This window comes from Tiliqua scincoides, chromosome 3 (assembly GCF_035046505.1).
Source record: "Tiliqua scincoides isolate rTilSci1 chromosome 3, rTilSci1.hap2, whole genome shotgun sequence".
In the NCBI taxonomy this organism is placed as follows: Eukaryota; Metazoa; Chordata; class Lepidosauria; order Squamata; family Scincidae; genus Tiliqua; species Tiliqua scincoides.
Window position 1 is genome coordinate 225,498,149 of NC_089823.1, and position 20,499 is coordinate 225,518,647.

The following is a 20,499-nucleotide window of genomic DNA, read 5'->3' on the forward strand; positions in this document are numbered from 1 at the left end:
TGCCTTGGGTCCACCATTAGGGGTACGTGTTGACAACCCTTCAAGGCGTGGTACCTGGGGCAATGTACTCCCCCCTCTCCCTGCTTAACTACACTACTGGTGGAATTTCACAAGCATAGTGGTGCAGAACTCAGCCTTCAGCACAGGCGAAGAATAGGTGCAGCTTTCACCTCCTGGGGATGAGTTTCACCTTTCGTCCCTGGTCCACAATCCAAAATATTGAAATAGCCGTAAACCTTCTATGGCCCCCAAAACCCACCGCAGATGATGTAAGCAAAATAAAGTTGTCAATAAAGACAACAGATTTTCCTACTTAGCATTCTAATCGCAGAAAATGAGATTTTATTTTTAAGTACAAAATGTCAGATTCTGAGAATGAATGACCCCCCAGCTATTCTGCTGTCTTTGCTGCAACACTCTCCCACCTTTCTTGTTCTGCAGCTAATCCCACCAGACACATGAATTGGGGCACAGTGCCCTGTTCATCGATCCCTGCCATTCACCTCTTTTGTGTGAAACTCTGACACATGGAGACTTTACATCTGAGAGGGCTTCCCAGGGAAGCAGGAAGCATACAAGCACATACATCCAAAGCCACAAAGCAGACTCAACCTACCAGTACCATTTTCCATATTTTTACATTGTAAAGAAATGGTTTCTCCAAACTTCTCCCAGAAGCATGAATAATGTATTCCTTCCAGTTTTCCTCATACACAGTTTGGCAGAGTTGTTATGCATTCTGGCCTCCCAAATGCTCTAATTCAGTAGCAGCTTTGGGTCCTGAGATGGCTCTGCGACGGAACTCAGCTGCAATTTCTTCAAAAGACATTCCTTTGGTTTCTGGCACTTTGTAGTAAACAAATATGATGAAGAGGACAAGCAGGCCAGCAAAGATCAGGAACACATATGGTCCGCACAGTTTCTGTGATGGACAAAAAAGGCAATTAATAAAATTTCTTCCCATTGTCAGTAATATTGATTGGTCAGAGGACCTGCAGAGAAAAGGCTGCAATCTCTCTCTGCGTGCATGTGTATTTTTTTTTCCTTCCAGATTTGATCCTGATTGCAGTGTTCTCATTAAAAAATGCTTGAGACCATAGCTGACCCAAGATGTGTTGCTGTCTCAGGAGGGAAATCCAAATGCTATCACTCCCAAGTTTAAACAGAAGAAAAAAGAAGAAGTTGAATTTGGTATTAAGTGACATTGTGTAATTAAGATATTTGGCTGATTTTACCAACTTAAAAATCTCAGCTTTTATTAAAATAAATAAATAAAAGCAAGTTTCTCGGCCTTATGGGATGAAATACTGTATAAAGTTTACTGTAGATAGGCAATGCCTTTTAGAAGTCAGAGCTCTAAAGGATTCTTAGTAATGAGGAGGAAGGGTTTCAGTGCTTCATGCGGCAATCTGGCTGCTCTCCATAATTAATAGGAAAACATGCACACCACACAGATGTATGCAACTTTGTGTAATTTAGACCTTGCTGTAGAACTGCAGTTTAAACTTACAAACACACACGCCCTACCTCTTAGCCCTTGGCTGCCACAGCCTCTATGGCAGTGTTTCTCAAACTGTGACTTGGGACCCACGAGGTGGGTTGCAAGCCAGTTTCAGGTGGGTCCCCATTCATTTCAATATTTTATTTTTAATATATTAGACTTGATGCTACCATGGTACGTCACTGCATTTGGAGAAATGCTACAGACCTGTACTTTTAATAAGCTACTATGTATATTCTTTCAACAATGATAGTAAGTGGGACTTACTCCTGGTTAAGTGTGGGTACCACACTTTCCTGAGAGTAAGCCCCATTGAACAAAATAGGACTTACTTTTGAGTAGACCTGGTTAGGATTGTACCCTAGGATGGTTAAAAATTTTCCTGCTGGATTATGTCACTTCCAGTCATGACATCACTTCCAGTGGGTTCTGACAGATTCTCATTCTAAAAAGTGGGTCTCAGTGCTAAATGTGTGAGAACCACTGCTCTACAGGGATGTTATAATCGTGGCTTTTGTGCCACTCAAAATAGCCCATGGAATGGTACATTGGGGAGCAGTGAGTGGACTCTGCACTGAGCATACAGAATGGTCTGATACTGAGTCAGACCACTGTCTGTAGTGACTGGAGAGGCATCTCCAAGGTCTCAAGGAAGGATCTTGCCCATCTCTGCTATCAGAGATCCTTTTATATGGAGGTACCAAGGATTGGACCAGGGCATTCTACCTGCAAAGCATGTGCTGTGCCATGCTCTATGACCCCTTCACCATCCCTTCATTGCAGCATGTGACATTATTGCAGCATGATGATGGGAAAGAAACAAAGACTGTGGCATGTGTTCAGCCATACACACCCATGGGCCTGTGTGTGTATGGCTGAACACACATGCCACAGCCTTTGTTCTTTTGTTGACCACAGGCCCAAATCAGTGCCTTCTGAACAGGAACTTAAGGTCAGCAAGCTGCATGACTTTCTTCTGAGTCGCTCTAGGTTTTTGCTTGCTCTTGGTTATTTGTATGTTTTTCCATCACTGTGGGGAACATTCTCTAATCTGTGCTCCCTGTGCACATATCCCGGTGGTAGTATGCACTTTCTCCGATCTGTCTAGGCCCTCTGCAGACACACAGCTCCTTCTACTGCAAAGTTGATGGCACCATGGTAGGTCCCTATGCCAGGTTTGAGCCTCTACCAACACCTAACTGCTCACACTGGTCAAGTTTCTCTTCATTGGCCTCTTACATTTGACCTCGGAATTGGTATTTTCTGCTTTTCCTTGTGACTATACAGAACTGCCTTATACTGAATCAAACCACTGGTCCACCTGTGTAGCTCAGAAGTGTGCATTCTAACTGGCTACAGCCCTCCAGGATTTCATACAGAGGTCCTGATCAACTGGAGATGCCAGGAACTGAACTTGGGACCTTCTAAATTCAAAGCACCTATTCCACCACTGAGCTACAGCCACAAATGCAGAGTTCACTGGTTCTTGAACTATATCTTCGTCTGTCAGTTTTGATTTCTTGCCTGTTGTACTCCCTACATTAAATGTGTGAATCTCTTTAAAAAATCACTCAGTAGTGTTTATTGTAGTACTGTAAATGTCACTGTTCTCTTACCGCCACATATGGGAAGAACATCCCAATCATGAAGTTGGTTGCCCAGTTGGAAAAACCAGCTGCAGCAACGGCTGCTGGTCGAGGCCCCTGACTGAACAGCTCGGCCACGATAAACCAGGGAATTGGTCCTGGCCCAATTTCAAAGAAACTGACAAACGCAAAGACGGAAATCAGGCTTATATAGCTCATCCAGGAGTGCTTGGGCTAAAAGTGAAAGCAAAGCAAGAATCAGATTGACAGTGTTAGAAGTTACTTTCCTGCTGTGGATTGTGGCTTGGTTATGCTCCACAACTCACTATACAGGCGTGCGCAGCTTAACAACCGTTCCCTTAACAATGGACCACATATATGATGGTGGTCAAAGCACAATAAAGATGCTCTTAATGAGGCAATCGCCTCTCCTATACCCTGCAGCAGTGTCTGTTTACACAGTAAAGAGGCTCTTAATGCAAAGAAGAGGCAGTCTATCTCCAGTTGCCTGCGCAGCCAGCTAGTGTCTGGCAGGGAGCGTCTGTTTACACAACAAAGGCAACAGATTGGATTGAATGTTCACTTAATGACTTAACTGCATAACAACAGGGATAGGAGAATGTATAAGTGGCGCACACCTGTATATAGAAAAATTTCTATTGAAACCAATAGAAACGTTCCCCCCACCTCATAAACAGAATTGATGAGCAAGGGGGAAGGTCATGACTACACAGTGAAGTGAAGGGGGTTTACATACTAAAGCTCCCCTATCCCCCCCCAACCCGCAGTATCAGGCCATTTTGCATACACATTCCTGCACTGTATGTTATGCAGTAAATAAAGAGTCAAGAGCATGAATGTGCAGGCACATCTCATGAGACCCATCTGTCAGCTAGCTAAATGGCCTCTGAAAACTCACAAATGGGCGTCTTACCTGTAATACAAGGCCGACGGTCATTGTTACTGCACAAACCATCATGCCGGCCAGCCCAGCCAGAAACAGGGAACGCCTCCCTGCTCTCTCCACCAGAAATAGCTGTCAGTTGTAGAAAGGCAACAATTAAAAGTGAGCTTTGTATTCAGATTGCTTCATTCAGTTGGTTCGACTGTATGAGATGTGCATCAAACCTTCTGGACTTCATCCACACTGCCTCTCAAGGAAAGGGAACTTGCAGATATCCAATCAGAGGTGGGAGTGCACTTCCCCTTATCAAACTACATATTCAGTCATGAAGCTCACTGGCTGACAGTGGGCTAATCACTCTCTCTCAGCCGTGCCTACTTCACAAGATTGTTGTGAGGATACACTGGGGGGGAGGGAAACCTGTCTGCCACCCTGAGAGAGTGGCTGGAAGGGCGCATTAGAAGTATAACTAATAATAATAATATTGTGCAGAACTAGCACAGCAGAATGGTTAAGCATGTGAGCTGGTCCTAGAGATGTCTGATTTAAATCTCACTAAGGCCACATCACCGTGTGACCTTAGGAGAGTGGCTATTCAACCATCCTTAGTCTCCCACCGTCGTTTGCAACATGAGAATATGAACCTCTTTGAGAGGGCTGTTGTACAGATTACTGAGATAATGCATGCTGAGTACTTTGAACATTTGAAATGCATGATATCAGTGGTAAATTGTATCACAGGCTTGCTGTCTGATCCTGCAATGGTTTGCGTAAAGGGATGCCTGATTTCAGGATCAGCCCATCTGTGAGGCTGGCTGAGATAGTTGCCTACTTGCCTCCCCTGCTCATCCTTCCACACCCTGAACTGGAAAAGGATTTCCAATCCAGGACATGGGAGGAGCAGAGGCTGGCACATCACCAAGTTAAGGGCACATCACCAAGTCATTTGACATGCGGCCTCAGGCGCCGGGAGGTTTGGGCAGGTTCTGCCTGATTAGAGCTCTAGATTTGATGAAAGAGAATTAGTATTACTTAATGGCTACGGATTCACTACAAGACTGCAGGTGGGGGTAGTGGGGAAGAGGGGAGCAGTTTTGGAAGAGAAAGCTTGCATCTAGCTGGGTTGAAACAAGGTGGGGGGGTGCAGCTTTGTTGCTGCAGCTTTGTGGGATCATCTACTGTGTTGGAGTTCCTATTTGCCTCCATTGATGCTCTGCTTGTGTATGTGTATATAGGGCAAATATTGAAAAGACACCTTGAGCCCTTAGTGCTATCTCATCCAAAGGGAACAACAGCAGTAGCACTGCCCCTGGAACTCCTCGCCCTTCAGGGAGCCTATAACAGTATCATCAGGTAATAGTGTATCAGTAAGATCTCCTGCCTATTCAGCTGGTAGCCGAACAACTGGTCAAGTGGCTCCTGTGCCTGACGCAGTTCTGATGACTGCTGCTGCTGTGGTGGGCAAGGGCCGGGCAGATGGTTATGACCAGTTGATCTGGACAACCAGTTGTTGACTTTTCAATAAACATTAAAGACATTTCAATCTTTAAAGGCTCATGGCCAAAGAACAGAAGCAGAAACACTGGCAGGGATTCATTGCAACAGAACTACAGCAGATGTCGAATGAAAGGCAGTACAGTACTTAAAAACTGCTGCCATGGATGTCCTAGGTAGCTGGAGCACTGGCCAGTGAAGTGGACAATGTGAAGAAGAGAGGGTTATCAGTCACCCTTCATGTCTCTGTAGGACTGGCTTCAGGCTTTGGGGGGACCTTGACGCTGTAATTTCTACCAGAATCTCCTTTGAGTTTGTCAGTTGAGGTGAAGGAAGAATTAAGATCCCAGGCAACTGACCGCTCACCAGAAAGGTATTACTGATAAAGTCTCCTAGAATAATGTTTCCCTTACATATGAACATTCATTAATCCATTGAATAATCCAACCCCCTAAACTCAACAGAAGTTTTGCCTCTGACGTCAACAGAAGGTCAATGACACCAATAGGGTGCTTTGCTGTAAGGAGAACAGTGCACTCATGTTTGGTGCTTTGCGGGGGGGTGGTGGTGAGGATACAAAGGCAACACAAGTACTGCAGTGTGGAGAGGGGTCCAAGGCATTTTTAGCACCCCAGGCAAATATCCATATGGCACATCCAGTGGTGGTCAAATTACTATAACGAACCAAATATTTGAAACTTGTCTGCTGTCTAAGCCAAGTCTCCTTAACTTTCCAGCCTTGTGACTACCTTCAACAAATAAACAAGGTTAAGATATTTGTAAAACAAAACCACCTCGTGACATGGGAAGCCATTTTTGTGCAAAGATAATAGAATTTACTTACAGCAACAACTGTGAATACGGTGTTGATAGCACCCACTCCAATGGTTGCATAAATAGGTTCGCTGACATGAGCTTGGTGGAAAATGTCTGTAGAGTAGTAGAAAATCTAGCCCATCAGAAAAGAGGAAGTGGTTAAAAGCATCTGTGGCCACTGAAGAGGGCAACATATTGGCTTGGCTGAGATTTGAAACATAAGAACAACCCCGCTGGATCAGGCCATAGGCCCATCTAGTCCAGCTTCCTGTATTTCATAGTGGTCCACCAGATGCCCCAGGGAGCACACCAGATAACAAGAGACCTGCATCCTGGTGCCCTCACTTGCATCTGGCACTCTGACATAGCCCATTTCTAAAATCAGGAGGTTGCACATACACATCATGGCTTCTAACCTGTAATGGATTTTTTTCTCCAGAAATTGGTCCAATTCCCTTTCAAAGGCATCTAAGCCAAATGCCATCTGCATTACACATTTTTTCAAGGGGTCCAGTTGGAGATGGGGAGCCCAGTCCGAATGGCAAGTGCAGTGGCACCAAAATGGCAATTACTGTACCCAGGACTGCTGAAGGCCTCCTCAGGGAAAGGGGACATCTGTCCCCTTCTCCCGAGTAAGGGCGCAGGGGCCACAATGGGTCTCCTCCAGTCTGCACTGGCTATTTTGCTGGCGCAGACTGGAGGAGCTATGTGCCAGGTTTTTCAGCCTGACACATAGGATCTGGCGGAGCAGGGCTTTGTGGGTCCCACCCCCTCCTGACCTAGTTCCTCCCCCCACCATGTCCTCCCCACACCCTGGAATGCCTCCCCTCCCACCCAGAAAGCCTGCACCGCTGGCTGGCAGTACGCCTTGCCACAGGCACTCCCCTGGCGTCGACCTCTCGGTGCTGGGCCCAGTGCTGGTGCTCTTTGCTCTCCTGGTGCCAGAAACATGTTTTATGGCATGTTTACTGCATCCAGCGCCAGTGCTAGAGCTTGGTGCCGGCGCTGGGAGGGTATACAATTGGGCTGTAAAGCTATGAACTTATACAGAGTTTCTTGGGGTTAAGTCCCATTGAATTAAGTGAAACATATGTCCATATAGAAATGCAAAGGATTGAGATGTAAGTTTTCTAAACTGCTCCCTTCTTTCCTTCCTCTTACAGGTGCCTAACCATCCTTCTTTTCATTTATCCATCTCACTCTGTGCTACTTGCCACTGCTCCTACATTTAATATTTGCTTTCACCAGATAATGAACTTACAGACATAACAGCAGTTTTACACCAATTTAACTGTCATGGCTTCTCCTAAAGAAAATGGTCATTTTTGTGAGACAGAAGTCCTGGGAATTTTCTGAGAGACCCTTAGCCCCTGTCCCTCTCACCTAACTGCAGTTCCTTGAGAACTGGTTTAATCTGTAGTGAAGATATTCCACTGGAAAAAATTATTACTCTAGCTTACATATAATGACAAAACAGAAAGTTATACAGAAGCAGCAAAGTAGTTAGGAAAAAAGCAAGAGATGCACAAATCTTGTGAAGCTGTAGATTTCACATTTTGACTCGAGGAAGAAAGAAAGAATGGGAACCAGTTGGGTCAAAGGGAAGAAGTCGTAGGTCTCACTGTTAACACACACTTAATTCTTCCTCATTTAAACCAATAAGAGTTACACATGTTTCATTTTAACTGTTTCGTGCCCCTAGCGGCATGATTCTTACAACCGACAAGGGTACAAAAAAGTATTGTATTGACTTTTTAGATCAGACTTTTTACCCTCTCCCCCACTACACCTATTTTCAATGTTTTTCTGTTCATGGCACACTGACTTCTATGGTTATTTCTATGCTTGGAGCACAGTGTGCCTCCTTAACTTCCTTTAATTGCTAGAATTCATTGTTAGGAAACTCACAGCATTGATGCCTGAAAACTGCTGAGCAATATGGACCATAATGGCCACTAAGAAAGCTGGCCTGAGGCTGGTGGAGGTGCAAAGCTGCCAAATGGAAACCGGTTTTTCTTTGGCTGCCTCCTCTTTTTCTCTCTGCATGTCTTCAAGCTCTGTGGAGGGATCATAGTCTGCTCCTCTTAGTCTTTTCAAGCCTGGGGATAAAAAAAGCATGGTCTCTTGTCTGATAAAACAAGTTTTTGAAAACAAAACACATCTAAAAAAAAACCTACTAGATAAGATATACAGGGGCCCCCATATCCACGGATCCCACGCGGTTTCAATTAACCGTGGTTTGTGTCCGTGCCCCCCCCCCATGCGCACTCCCTTCAGAGGTGAGAGGAGCCCGGGAAAGCTCCAACCCTCCTAATGCCTTTTATGAGCATAAAAAGTCACTTCCGTTTTTTAGTCGAAAACTGGAAGTGACTTTTTCAGCTGAAAATGACTGTAGCCTCAGCAGGGCTCAGAAGTCCTTCGGAGGGTCCAGGCCTCTCCCCGTACCTGTGGTTTTGGCTATCCATGGGAGGTTCCAGAAGGGAACCCCCACGGATAAGGGAGCACCTCTGTAGTCAGATGTATCGTTGTTAGTGGATTCTTATCTTACGGTATATTATTTTTAATCATTCTAAATTGTTTTATTTACTGTACACTGCTCTCAGCTTATGGAAAAGCAGTTATAAATATTTTAAATAAATATAGACAAATACTGTTACAGTTATAGTAAAAACATAGAGGGGAAAAATCAGTGAAAAAGGAAAAAAATATGAATGCTTAATACGATAATTACATAAAGATTAATCTGTTGGAAATAACACTCAAATTATTTCAAATGATTATCTTAATTTTTAAAAAATCATAAAGACCAATATTTAAGACAACAAAAAGTAAAAATATAAAAAGATTAAATAATGCTTATTAGAATACCATTGTAGGGTCAGTTACCTATACTTAGCAATATAAGGAGTGCAATCCTATCCTGCGCTGGAACAGACAAGCCAGGAGGCTTGTGCTGTATCCAGCGCAGGATAGGTGCCCAAAGTGGCTCAGCCAGAGGTAAGGGGAAATTTTCTCCCTTACCGCTGGGTAAGCCACCTTGGCCCCTATGGGTCTCCTCGGACTTGCGCTACCTCCTGAGATGGCACAAGTCAGAAGAGAGCGGAGTGGCTTGAAGCCGCTCCAAACTCCCCGGGAACAGGGGTTGGAATCCGGCATAACTGCCAGGTCCCAGGCCCGACTCTCAATCCCCACCCGCCCACAAAGCCACCGGGGCCCGGGGCCACCCACTGCTCACCCTCCTCCCGCCCCAGAATGCCTCCCTCCTGTCTCCTCCCACTCACCCCAGAGCCTTGTGTCGGCCCAGCTTGGCCGACATAAGGCTCAACCCACAAGCTGCCAAGGAGGCTAGATTCAGCCTCCGTGTGCCGGCACACCTCTGTGTGCTGGTGCGGCTTGCTTGGGAGGAGGCACAAATGCGCTTTATGGCACATTCACAACCCTCCGAGGCTGGTGCAAGGGACTTGTGCCAGCTTTACTTTACCTTTATTGGCGTAAAAATAAGCAATTTCATACAAAGTCATATCACACTTGTGCTAGTCTAATGTGCAGTTAAGATTGTGCTGTAAATCTTATTATTAAGATTTAAACTTTTAAAAATCAGATACATCTGAAAATCATTGCATTACAGCCAAATACTACTGGGCCTCACTGCCAATGGAATGTATGTTCCACTGGTAGTGACTGCTGCAAAAGCACCTTCCTTTAAAAAAAAGAAATCCCATTGCGAAATGGGAGGCTTACGTAGGGGTAAGGGAATTTAAATCCCCTTTCCCTGCTGAAGCCTCCTGATCCTGTTTTTGGTGTGGCTGCACCAGTGGTGGAGGGGAAAGGATAGGATAGGATTGGGCTGTTGATCTTTAAGGTGACACAAAAGCCTTGGTTGTTTTGGCTCCCAGCTCCTAAATTATTTGTGAAGAGGGAACATAAAAGCTGTATTTCCAGTTGGTAGGGAGGCATTGTTAGCAGTGTAGCTAGAAAAAGTACCGCCCCGAGGCACCCCTTCAAGGTTGCCCCCGCTCGCCCGCCCCCATGCTTCCCTCCAAACCTGACCGGAGGGTTTCTGAAGCCTGAGGAGGTGACATGCAGCTTCCCCAGGCCTCAAAAGGCCATCTAAAGGTATAAAAACATCAATTTCGATTTTCCCCCCCAAAACCGGAAATGACATTCTAAGGCCTTCCAAAGGTCTTAGAAGGCCTTCTGAGTCCTGGGAAGGATGCATGTAGCTGTCCCAGGCCTCAGAACACCCTCTGGTCACATTCAGCATAGGTGAGTGAGGGGGGGCAGGTCCCCAGTTGTCACAGTAGGGGTAGCATTGCCCCCAAACAAAAGAGTGCTGCCCAGGTCCTTGTGACCCCTGTCATCCCCACCTCAGCTATGCAACAGGGCAGCATCTGTTCCAGGTGCAACCATTATCCAACCAGATTTCAGGTGTGGGCTAGTGTGACAGCTGGAAGCTTAATACAAGGTTACCAAAAATAAGAATAATTTATATAAGAATTGTCTTACTTTTTTCAGCATCTTCTATCCTTCCTACTTTAATGTAGAGGTACCTAGGACTCTCTGGACAAATGAAGAGCAGGAGAATCTGAAGGACAGCTGTGAAACCAGACAGGCAAAGAAGCAATGGCCACAACTTCTCATTGCCCAGCAGAGATGGTAGGCCAAGGATCTGAGAAAAAATATGGACTGGTATTAAATTATCTGATGGTTCAGTTGTCAAATAAGCAATTCTTGGCATTTACAATGAAAAAGAGTTCTTTCAGCTCTGAAGTAAATGCATGTGATCTTTTTTCCAAGACATGCATCTGTGTAGACACTGGGCTTTCTCACTCGATCTTGAGTAAACCTCTCCATGGTTCACCTTGGTTTTGTTGAAACAACCTGACAATGAAGAAGAAAGTACCAGGGTATCCTAGACCTTTTTTCTTGGGTTTTTGCACTGGGACTCTGGCAAAAACAATGTGATGGTCATTATTTCAGAGCAGAAGTAGGAGTTATGAAAGATACGGAGTTGCCTGGAAATAAGTCAGCGCTGAAAGATCAGTACACTGCATATTTTGTCCTTACTACAAAATCATGAAGAATGCTGCTCTTGAGTTTCTTGGAGTATAAATTGGATTAAATGTAATTCATAAATAAATTTTGTGGAACAGCAGACAGAAAAACTCCTGATTTCACAACATTGTCACTCCAAAATTAGGAGATGAACAGCCCAATCCTATGCATGTCTACTCAGAAGTAAGTCTCATTAGTGGGGCTTACTCCCTGGAAATTGTGGATAGGATTGGGCTGCAAGATGGCCATATTTGATGTGGTGATGCTTGCATTGGTAGCAGCTTCATATCTTATGTAATGTCTTAGGCTGCAATCCTATACACACTTACCTGTGAGCAGATCCCATTGAACTTAATGGAAATTACTTCTAAGTAGACATGCATAGGATTGGGCTGTTATTCTGCCAATCATTAGCAAGCAACATTTACAGATTTTTCCATCAAAACTTTGTAGCTTTTGTTAATCTTGCACAGTCTTTGATCCACAAGTTCTGCCATGGCTCTTAATGGGGTCTAATTAAGGTTGGTCTGAGGGAACACCAGTATTTCTGCTACAGCAGAAGCAATGCTGTCATGTGCAGGAGCTCTCAAGTGCTGCGTTTGAAAACTTTTATCGAAGATCTTCGAGCACCATCCTGAAGCCCCCGCGCCAGCCCAAGAGTGTCATAAATGTGCCATAAAGCACGTTTGCAGCTACTCTTGAGCTGGCTAGGCCAGCGCAAGGACATGCGCTGGCCTGGCAGCACCAGATCCAGTCACAAATGGGGTAAGTTTTCTTTGGCAATTATTCTTCTGTGCATGCTCATGTACCTGGCTGATGAGAATACCTATAACTACGGCAAGTTGGTTCAATGTCCCCAGCGCCCCTCGGAGGGCTGTTGGTGCTATCTCTCCAACATATAGTGGGCAGAGTCCTGATGAAAACCCTGCACAAAACACGTGTACAAGTTAGTAATCTCATCACATCAAATTATTAACCATTACATTTTATTATCCCTGCAGATATTCCTCATGATACCAGGACAACACAGCTTTAAAAGAGGAGCTGTTCTTTGTGCTGGCCTTGCACTTAGGGAACTTCCTCAGAGCTCCTAAAAGGGACAGAAGCCTTGTAATTTGGGGGAATATGTTCTTCTTCACAAGCACCTTCACAATGCCAGGTTCCTGGAGTAGAGCAGAATATTGATCCAGTAGATGGTCATGAACCAGTCAAGGAAGTTCCTGAACTGCTGGAACTTGGAAGCCAACAGGCACACTGCAGGGCCCAAATGGCATTACCATATATTCATACTGGCTGCGCAAGGTCTGGGATGCTGTTCTCCATTCATCCACCCTTTGGATCTGGACCGAAATGTGGCCCCCTTGCAGACTGGGCTTGGTATATACCCAAATAAGCCTTGCTGAGACCCAGTCTGCACATTTTGCAGAGTGAAGTGCTAAGCGGTGGTGTTTCTGGACTGTTTCTCTCAGACTGAGGTTGTGGTATCATATTTTTGAATTCTACTGCAAACAAAACAACCTGTACATAATAAACCAGTAAACCAGGTTTGTGCAAAACCTTTCCACAATGATTACCCATTTACTACTTCCAGTTAGCTTTTTGGCATGGGGAAGTATTTTAAAATATGATCTCATAGCTATAGTCTGAAGTGAAACAGTTCAGAATCGTACCACCTCACCTTACCACCACACTTGGCATAATGCTAAGATTGGATTTTGATGGAAGGGATTATGTAGCCCGCATGTACCAGCTACAGCAGCCTTCTGATTGGAACCTTAGGTTATGTAGGGCTGCGTCTTGGTGGTGGCTGGATAGTCTTCAGAGTCACAGTCTGACCTTGACGAGAGGGGCTGGCCATCAACGGTCTCCACCAGCACTAGATCAGCCTTTGACTGGATTGGGATCTCCTGTAGCTGAGAAAACTTAGTAGCCATGAAGGTACTGTTCCTTCCTCCTCCTGAATAGAACTATGGGAAGGAAGGTCTTTTGTGGCTAAAAGGGTGCATCAGTGCTGGTTCTGGACTTTGGCCCCAATTCATTATCAGCACTGGTCCTGGGTTCCAAGGGGTAATGGAGAGAAGTCTGGAACTGGGGCACAGGTCGAAACAGGGGGCATTAGATCCCCTGAGAACGTGGCCTCCCGTGGTGGCATGTCCACACAAGGTGTGAACTTCAGCTGCTCGTCAGGAGCTGTGGACACTGTGAAATCTCTGCCTGTGCTAAAGGCCCCTGCAGGGTTCCATCAGGGTCTGGGTCCAAGTATGGCTGGATCTTGTCAATTTTTTCCTAATAAAATTTGATAAAAATGCACAATAAAAAAAATACTTTTGAACTATGTATTTTGCTGGGATGTTGGCAGCCTGTCATCATGGGAATTTTTTGCTTGAGCTAGAAGATGTTGCCTTTCTCAGCAATACAAACTACTTGGTCAAAAGTGAAAAATCCTATTAGATATGTTTTCTTAAACGCGCTTTCAAAATGGATGTGCACAGGTATGCTCTCATGGACAGAAGCCCCCTTGTTTTTGGAATATGGCTGGCTAGCTTCATCTTCAGGGTCTTTATGTCCTCCCCTAAGTTCTACTCAATAAAAAGGCTGTATTAATCCAGTTTTTTCCCAGAGGCAAATCTGTTCCAAACAGAGTATACTGTTTCGTTCGATAGCAAAAATGACATGTTAAGAATAATCTGGGGATGATATTAACAAGTTCATTAAACTTTGCACGTTTAGGAGTGAGATTGCACACATGCTGCTTCTCCTCACCTGAGTCATACCTTCACACATGATCCAGAGGCTACATGAATTAGCCCACATGCTTTGGAAAAGGGGACAGGTGCACCAAGATACTTGTGAACATGCAAAGAGGACCTGATTTGATGAGTATTGTCCAAACTGGCCCCGGGTCATGTGAGCCTGGGGAAGGTGTTACTATACATTGTGGAGGGATGGTAACGGAGGCATTAGTAATGCTTCCTACCATTACCAAAATGCAGCTGTCTTTTCACCCACCCTTCAAGTTTTCTTCATGTCTCTTCTGACTTGCAGTCCTTCAGCATTAATGGGGGCAAAACTGCTACTTGGCTCAAAATCTCCAGTTGCCTCCTGTAGCTGTCTTTCACAGCTGCACCAAAACCTCCTCCTTCTGCCACATCAGCAACACAAGGAGGGCACAAAGGAACAAGTAGATCACCTCCCCCATCATTGGGTCCCTATGGAAACTTCAAGGAAGGCACTTTTCATGCACACTGAATGCACCATTATTTTTCTTTCAGAATTCTAACCTATGGGACAAGTTCCCTTCTTGTCTGGCTCTTCTTAGGGTCTTATGTTCCCTCAAATGCACTTTGCACCATCTGTGCCCCCCCCCTTTCCGTTCTATTGTGCCACCACTGTTTGGTCATTTTGTTAAACTATGGCCTTTTCCATCTCCTTCATTATACTCATGCCCTCCTACATTCAGGGTATAGGACCAGACATTTAGCAAAACATCTGGATTCGGCTGACAACATATTGACTTACCACAAAACAGTCCTGTTAATGCTCTTCCTATAATAATAAGGACATGTGGGGGACCAACTTTTGCCGACCCCAAAAGGAGATTTCCAGAAAGAGAAAGAATGTTCACAATCAGCATGGCTTGAATTCTGGAAAAAAGAAAAGTAACATCTGTACAATGGCGTAGCTAATGATCGTGTAGTTCTGTGCCAAAACGATGCCCCAGAAGTGATGTCACAGCCAGAAGTGATGTCATGCTCGGGCATTTAACATGTTATTGGTTCCATGCTGTATCATAATGACATCTCATTGGCTCTCAGAACAATCAGTCTCATAGGTCAGTTTTGAGTTAAGAAAATCCACTTAAGGCATTTGTGCTTTCATTTTCTGCTTAATTGGTCATAGCTTTTGAAAGAATACAGATATTCCAATGTGGTTTGTTTCATTGCACTCTGCATTAAATCACCTTTCCAATGATATATAATATGATGGTATTATTCGTACATAGCAAGGTTTTCACAGTTTTGGCTACGAGTGTCAAGCTCAGCTTGTTGCCCCACTAAAAGCTTGCTGCCTGGTGTAATTGCTATCCCCTGCACTTCTTTAGCTATGCCACTGCATCTGCCCATTAAGAGCCTCAGGCATCAACTCATGATAAAGAGGTTTCAAAATTAAGACAGAACAACTACAAATTGGTGCTCATGCATAGTTCTGATCATTAGAAAAGTCTGAAAACTGGTCATTTTAAACTCTGTCTTTCAAAACTTAGGATAGGAAGTCTGCTTTTTTAACAGCAGCAGCAAGTACATCACAGAGCAAACCAGCATCTCCTTTGAATGTAAAACAGTAATAAGTCTCATTGTAGAGATAAATTACAACAGAAGTTGCCTTTGCCAGGCAAAAATGGGTTAGTGAAACCATTTAAATGAAGAGCTTTAAAGCTTATTTCTTTGTCATGTAGTTTTAGTGCAGTTATGGGGAGCACCATAACAAGCTCCTGCAATTCTGAATGTATCACTACACCACTGCAGGCAGGTAGAGCCCTGCATTCTATTCCATGACTGCACTGACACATCTTGGATTCTTCTGCTTTAAAGATATTTACCGCACCAACCTACCAAGAATCCCGTGCTGCAATGCAGAGGCACCAAAATGGTCTCTGCTGCACTCAGCATGGGAACAGAGGCTGCTGAAGGACTCCCCAAGGTAAGGGGACTTTTGTCCCCTTGCCCCGAGGAAAGCTCCAGCAGCTTCTATGGGGCTACTTGGGCTGAATCACTGGTGCAGGTCTGAGCAGCCTCGCGGTGGGAAGTTGGGCCCGGGAAGGGGGATAGGATATGGGGGGAGCCAGCCCTGCCAAACCCACTCTCCTCCTGGGCCTGATCCACCTTCTTCCACCCGGTTACACTCACTCCTCACTGTATTCTGCCTTCCCCTCGCCACTTTGCCAGCCTGTAGCAGTAAATGGCTTCTGTTGAACCCACATGGCAGTTATTTTACTATGGTAAATAGCCTGTGGGTGATGCATGGTTGTAGGGGAGCAATGGCAGCTGCAGTTCATCTCCTTCCCATGGTGCCCTTTTGCAATTCCCTGATGTCCTCCTGTCCCTTGATGCTGTGTCAGTGGCTGGGGCATCCGCAAACCGTTAAATAGCACCAGTGGAAGAAAGGATTTTCTGTTGCCACTGCATGCTTCCCATTGGGCCTTGAACTTCCCTCTTCTTCATTTTACAAACCCAGCCTTCGCTGCTCCCCACCAGATGTGTGGTGAGCCAGCCCAGGATAGTGGAAGCAAATAGCAGCAATTATTTCGGGTCCTCCTGTGTTCTGTGAACCATTACTTTGGTAGCAATGGAGAAGAAAAACTCCCACCTGTCCACTCCCCAGTTCCCAGGCACTGGGAGGGAAAAGAGGTAGCCAAGAAAACCAGATACAATGGAGGACAGAGCGCCTATAACCATTGTATAGGAGAAGGAATTTTGGCAGGTTCAACTTTTTAAGCCCTTCCATGTTGAGCTGCACCAACCAAAATTTCCTCTTTTGTACAATGGTTAAAGGTATAGGCACTGTGTCCTCCATTGTATCTAGTTACCCCGGGGGTAGCTGACATGCATGGTCAGGGCTTTTGCTCCACAAACTGGAATCGCCACTGCAACTGGACATGGCGATGCCATTTTTGCCTCCAGCCCTGTGCCGCTTGTACTGCAAAGCGCCACCCTAAAGGCCAGCCTGATAAGAAGTACTGTGTGACTTCAAAGCTCACGTGCTGCATCATGAAGAGTGCTTAGGACTAATGAATGATCTTGGAGTGGGCCAACATGGCTGCCTGGTGGGGATTTAAACACTAATGTCTTCACTGGCACTTCACCATGATTTGTTTCATGCCTCTTACAACCTGCTTTTCATAATGAAACTGGCGTAAGAACATAGGAAGAGCCCTACTGGATCAGGCCCAGGGCCCATCTAGTCCAGCTTCCTGTATCTCACAGCTGCCCACCAAATGCCTCAGGGAGCACACACAAGATACTTGCATCTCACTGCCACCTTCCTTCATCTAGCATTCCATTTACACTCATACCCCCCAGCAAAGACACCAGTAGCAGGCAGAAGGCTCTCAGGTGCCATCCAGGCACTGAGCGTACTCAAAGATGCTGAGCTTCAACCAGATCACCTCACCACAGACCTTCAGAGCATGGCCATGGATATAATTTCTGTACAGTGCCTGGCAGTGGTAGTGCATTCACGGTCACCACTACTACAATAATAAACGTGCTGCAGTTAGGCACTATGTGGGAAATAATTACCAATTATTATTGGTCTGAACCATAGCTATGGTTATGGGTATTGTTGCTCTATGTTCCTCCATTGGCACGAGACCTGAGACTTTGCATCTCCTGACTCCTTGTGAAATCGTACGCAGACTTCTGAATATTTCTCACCTTCCCATATTCTCTCCAACCCAACTGACAGTGAAGGAGGTAATCATTCCACCAACGGCAAACATGGCCACGGAGAGGGACCACAACATGACGATTTTGGGGTGTTTGTATACGTCTTCCAGCGAGGTTGTGAGGTTCTTGTCATCTCGGTTTATGGCAGGTTCAATCTTCAGCTTCTCATAGTAATACTGCTGGATGATCTGTGGTGGCATAATTGTGTCAGCCAGTTCATTTGCCCCCAAACCACCCCCAGAGTTTGACTTTGAAATGCTGGGGGCTATTTACACATCAAGTGGCAGCACACTTTGGTTTGGCATAGTAACTTCTGCAATACTGGCTCTCTCTCTCTCTCTCTCTCTCTCTCCTTCTTTCTTACTCTTAGACAGCAGCAGAGTACAGAGCCACAGCCAAAAGGCTCAAGTTGCATGTAGCACCTTATGAGCAAATGACAGCCTAATCCTATACTTACTGCAGGGAATCAACCAATGCTGATCCCTCCCTGGCAATGGTGCTGACTGCTGTAAAGCAGTCAGTTCCTGTTGCAAAATGCACTCTGATGGTGCACACTTTGGCTTGCTGCTGGGAACAGCGGTGGGAAGGCCTGCATCTTCCCATCCCTGTCATTGGATGTTTCCCCACTTGCCGGAGCAGGTGAGATGACAGGAGAGGTAGGAGGGGGTGGCAGAAGAGTGGAACAGAGGCAGGGAGGGGTTGAAACAGGGTGGCAGGAGGGTGGGGAATGGGTAGTGAATGGGCAGATTGGGTCCAAGAACCAGGTCCATCATGGGCTCAATCCTGCCATGTGGGTTACTACAGACCTACCCCAACTAAATAACTGTCATAGGTCCAAATAGACCAACTATATGGGGAAGGCTTACTGCCAGGGAAGGGAAAAATTGTTAACCCTTACCTAGGGGAGACCTCCTGGACTGCCCCCCCAGCATAGGATGCAGCAGTTGTCGTTTTGGTGCCACTGCGTGGTGGAGAGGATAAGATTGGGCTCTGCGTCATTTTTGCATACATTCAGAAACACTAATTCATACTCACCCATATACTCATTCATGAATTTATATTAGTCCTGTTATATTATATTATATTAGTCCCAAGAAACATCACAGCCACAGAGTATTCCATCCCCATGCTTGTTAATTTAGCCACACAGAATTAACAAGCATGGGGATGGAATACTCTGTGGCTGTGATGTTTCTCACCTCCTCCATGCGCATTCATTTCCTCTCATTAAAATGTCCCAAAAGGGCTATTTTTAGGTGTACATTTTTAAAAATGTGCACACGTATTTGCATATATAATGTGTGATGCCACATACTACTGTATTGCCTAACTTTGTGTACAACAGAGATGCAATCTGGAAAAAGCTTGGGAGATTGCCTTAGGATTACATCTCTATCCCTGGAAACTGAGCCAAACCAAAGGTCTAAAGCCTCAAAGTAAACACATTTACTTGCCTTTTGGGGAGCATTGATGACTCCGATGCAGTACCCATATTGAAAAAAGCCCAGCACAGCAGTGAAAACTGCGAGTAACAGCATTCCAGTGAGATTCTAGGAAAGGGATGATCAGTGACTTGAATTTGTTTTCTTTTGTGGCATTATTTATTACAATACAAAATACCACTTACTTAAAAACATAATACATAAATATATACCAGCAAAAACAAAGAATTCCAATTAGCAAAGATATTAACAAAAATATGGAAAAAATTAAAATAACAACAATGGTTAATTACTTTGTGTTATTTGTACTCAATCCTATGCAGATCTACTCAGAACTAAATCCCATTGTAGTCAATGGGACTTACTCCCAAGTAAGTATGGATAAGATTGTAGCCTTATGGCCCAATCCTGTCCCAGGACAGCTCCAGCACTTTGTCCATGAGACAGCAATCGCAAATGTGCCATAACAAAAATCATGGCGGCTTGGAGAAGTTTTGGTGGGGAAGCCAGTGCTGGTGGATGCTGGAGCTCTGTGCCTGTTGAATGACTGCCAAGTAGATCCATAGGGGCTGCTGGGGCGTGACACCTATGCTCTCTTACCCCAAAGAGACCTCTGGTTGCCTTCCTGAGCCCGCAGGATACAGCAGTTGCCGTTTTGGCACCGCTATACCATGGGACCAACAGCCCAGTTAGAAATGGGCTGTTAATCATCATACTGAAAAATAGTTGGGAGGGGAAAGACTTTCCACTTCACTCCTTTGTCCTAAGTTGGTTTAAAACCCATAACACCTTCAACTAAGCTGTGTTCACACAAACTCTCCCCTGCATTCAGGAAATATTTGAGGGAGAAGTGAGATTCTGCCTATTCGCTACCACCCCCCGGCACACCCACTGGCCATGAACCCCAGTGGCTGCATGTATGCTGTTGGCTGCAAGGGGCAAAGGTGAACACGAGGAGGATTCCTCCACAACATTTGGAACCCTGGAAGAGCTGGTTTCCAGATTGCTTGAAGGTCCCCATTGAGCATTTAGCTACACTCCTCACAGACAAAAACCAAATGTGCAACCACTGGAGAGCCGTATGGCTGAAGACTGGACATTTGGCTAGCAGGCACAATCTGCCCCCTTCCCCACACTTTTACTGGACATTGCAGGGAGATGTTTGGAAGTGCAGTGGTTCCCAAATGTTTTTGACTGGAGCCTCGAGCTATTGGGCCATTGGCCATGGTTCCCCAATATAGCTACAATTCCATGC

At 45.3% G+C, this 20,499-nt stretch overlaps 1 protein-coding gene across 1 annotated transcript; it reads right to left on the reverse strand.

Annotated features, from left to right (window-relative positions):
- Window positions 1–730: 730 nt before the first annotated feature.
- Window positions 731–19,346, reverse strand: SLC2A2 (solute carrier family 2 member 2). Its single transcript, XM_066619629.1, has 10 exons — window positions 19,257–19,346; window positions 17,791–17,990; window positions 14,876–15,000; window positions 12,166–12,281; window positions 10,808–10,970; window positions 8,210–8,400; window positions 6,330–6,434; window positions 4,022–4,123; window positions 3,118–3,321; window positions 731–922 (listed from the first exon to the last, which is right to left on the reverse strand). Exons 1-10 carry the CDS (start codon window positions 19,338–19,340, stop codon window positions 731–733), a joined length of 1,482 nt encoding a protein of 493 aa, XP_066475726.1. The 5' UTR covers window positions 19,341–19,346.
- Window positions 19,347–20,499: the final 1,153 nt, after the last annotated feature.

Coding starts and splice junctions, on each gene's coding strand:
- SLC2A2 (XM_066619629.1), bottom strand. CDS start 19,340: ATGCTGTTACTCGCAGTTTTCACTGCTGTGCTGGGCTTTTTTCAATAT. Junction 8,401..10,807: donor GATAGAAGATGCTGAAAAAA/GTAAGACAATTC, acceptor TTTTATCCCCAG/GCTTGAAAAGACTAAGAGGA. Junction 6,435..8,209: donor AGTTTTCAGGCATCAATGCT/GTGAGTTTCCTA, acceptor CTGATGGGCTAG/ATTTTCTACTACTCTACAGA.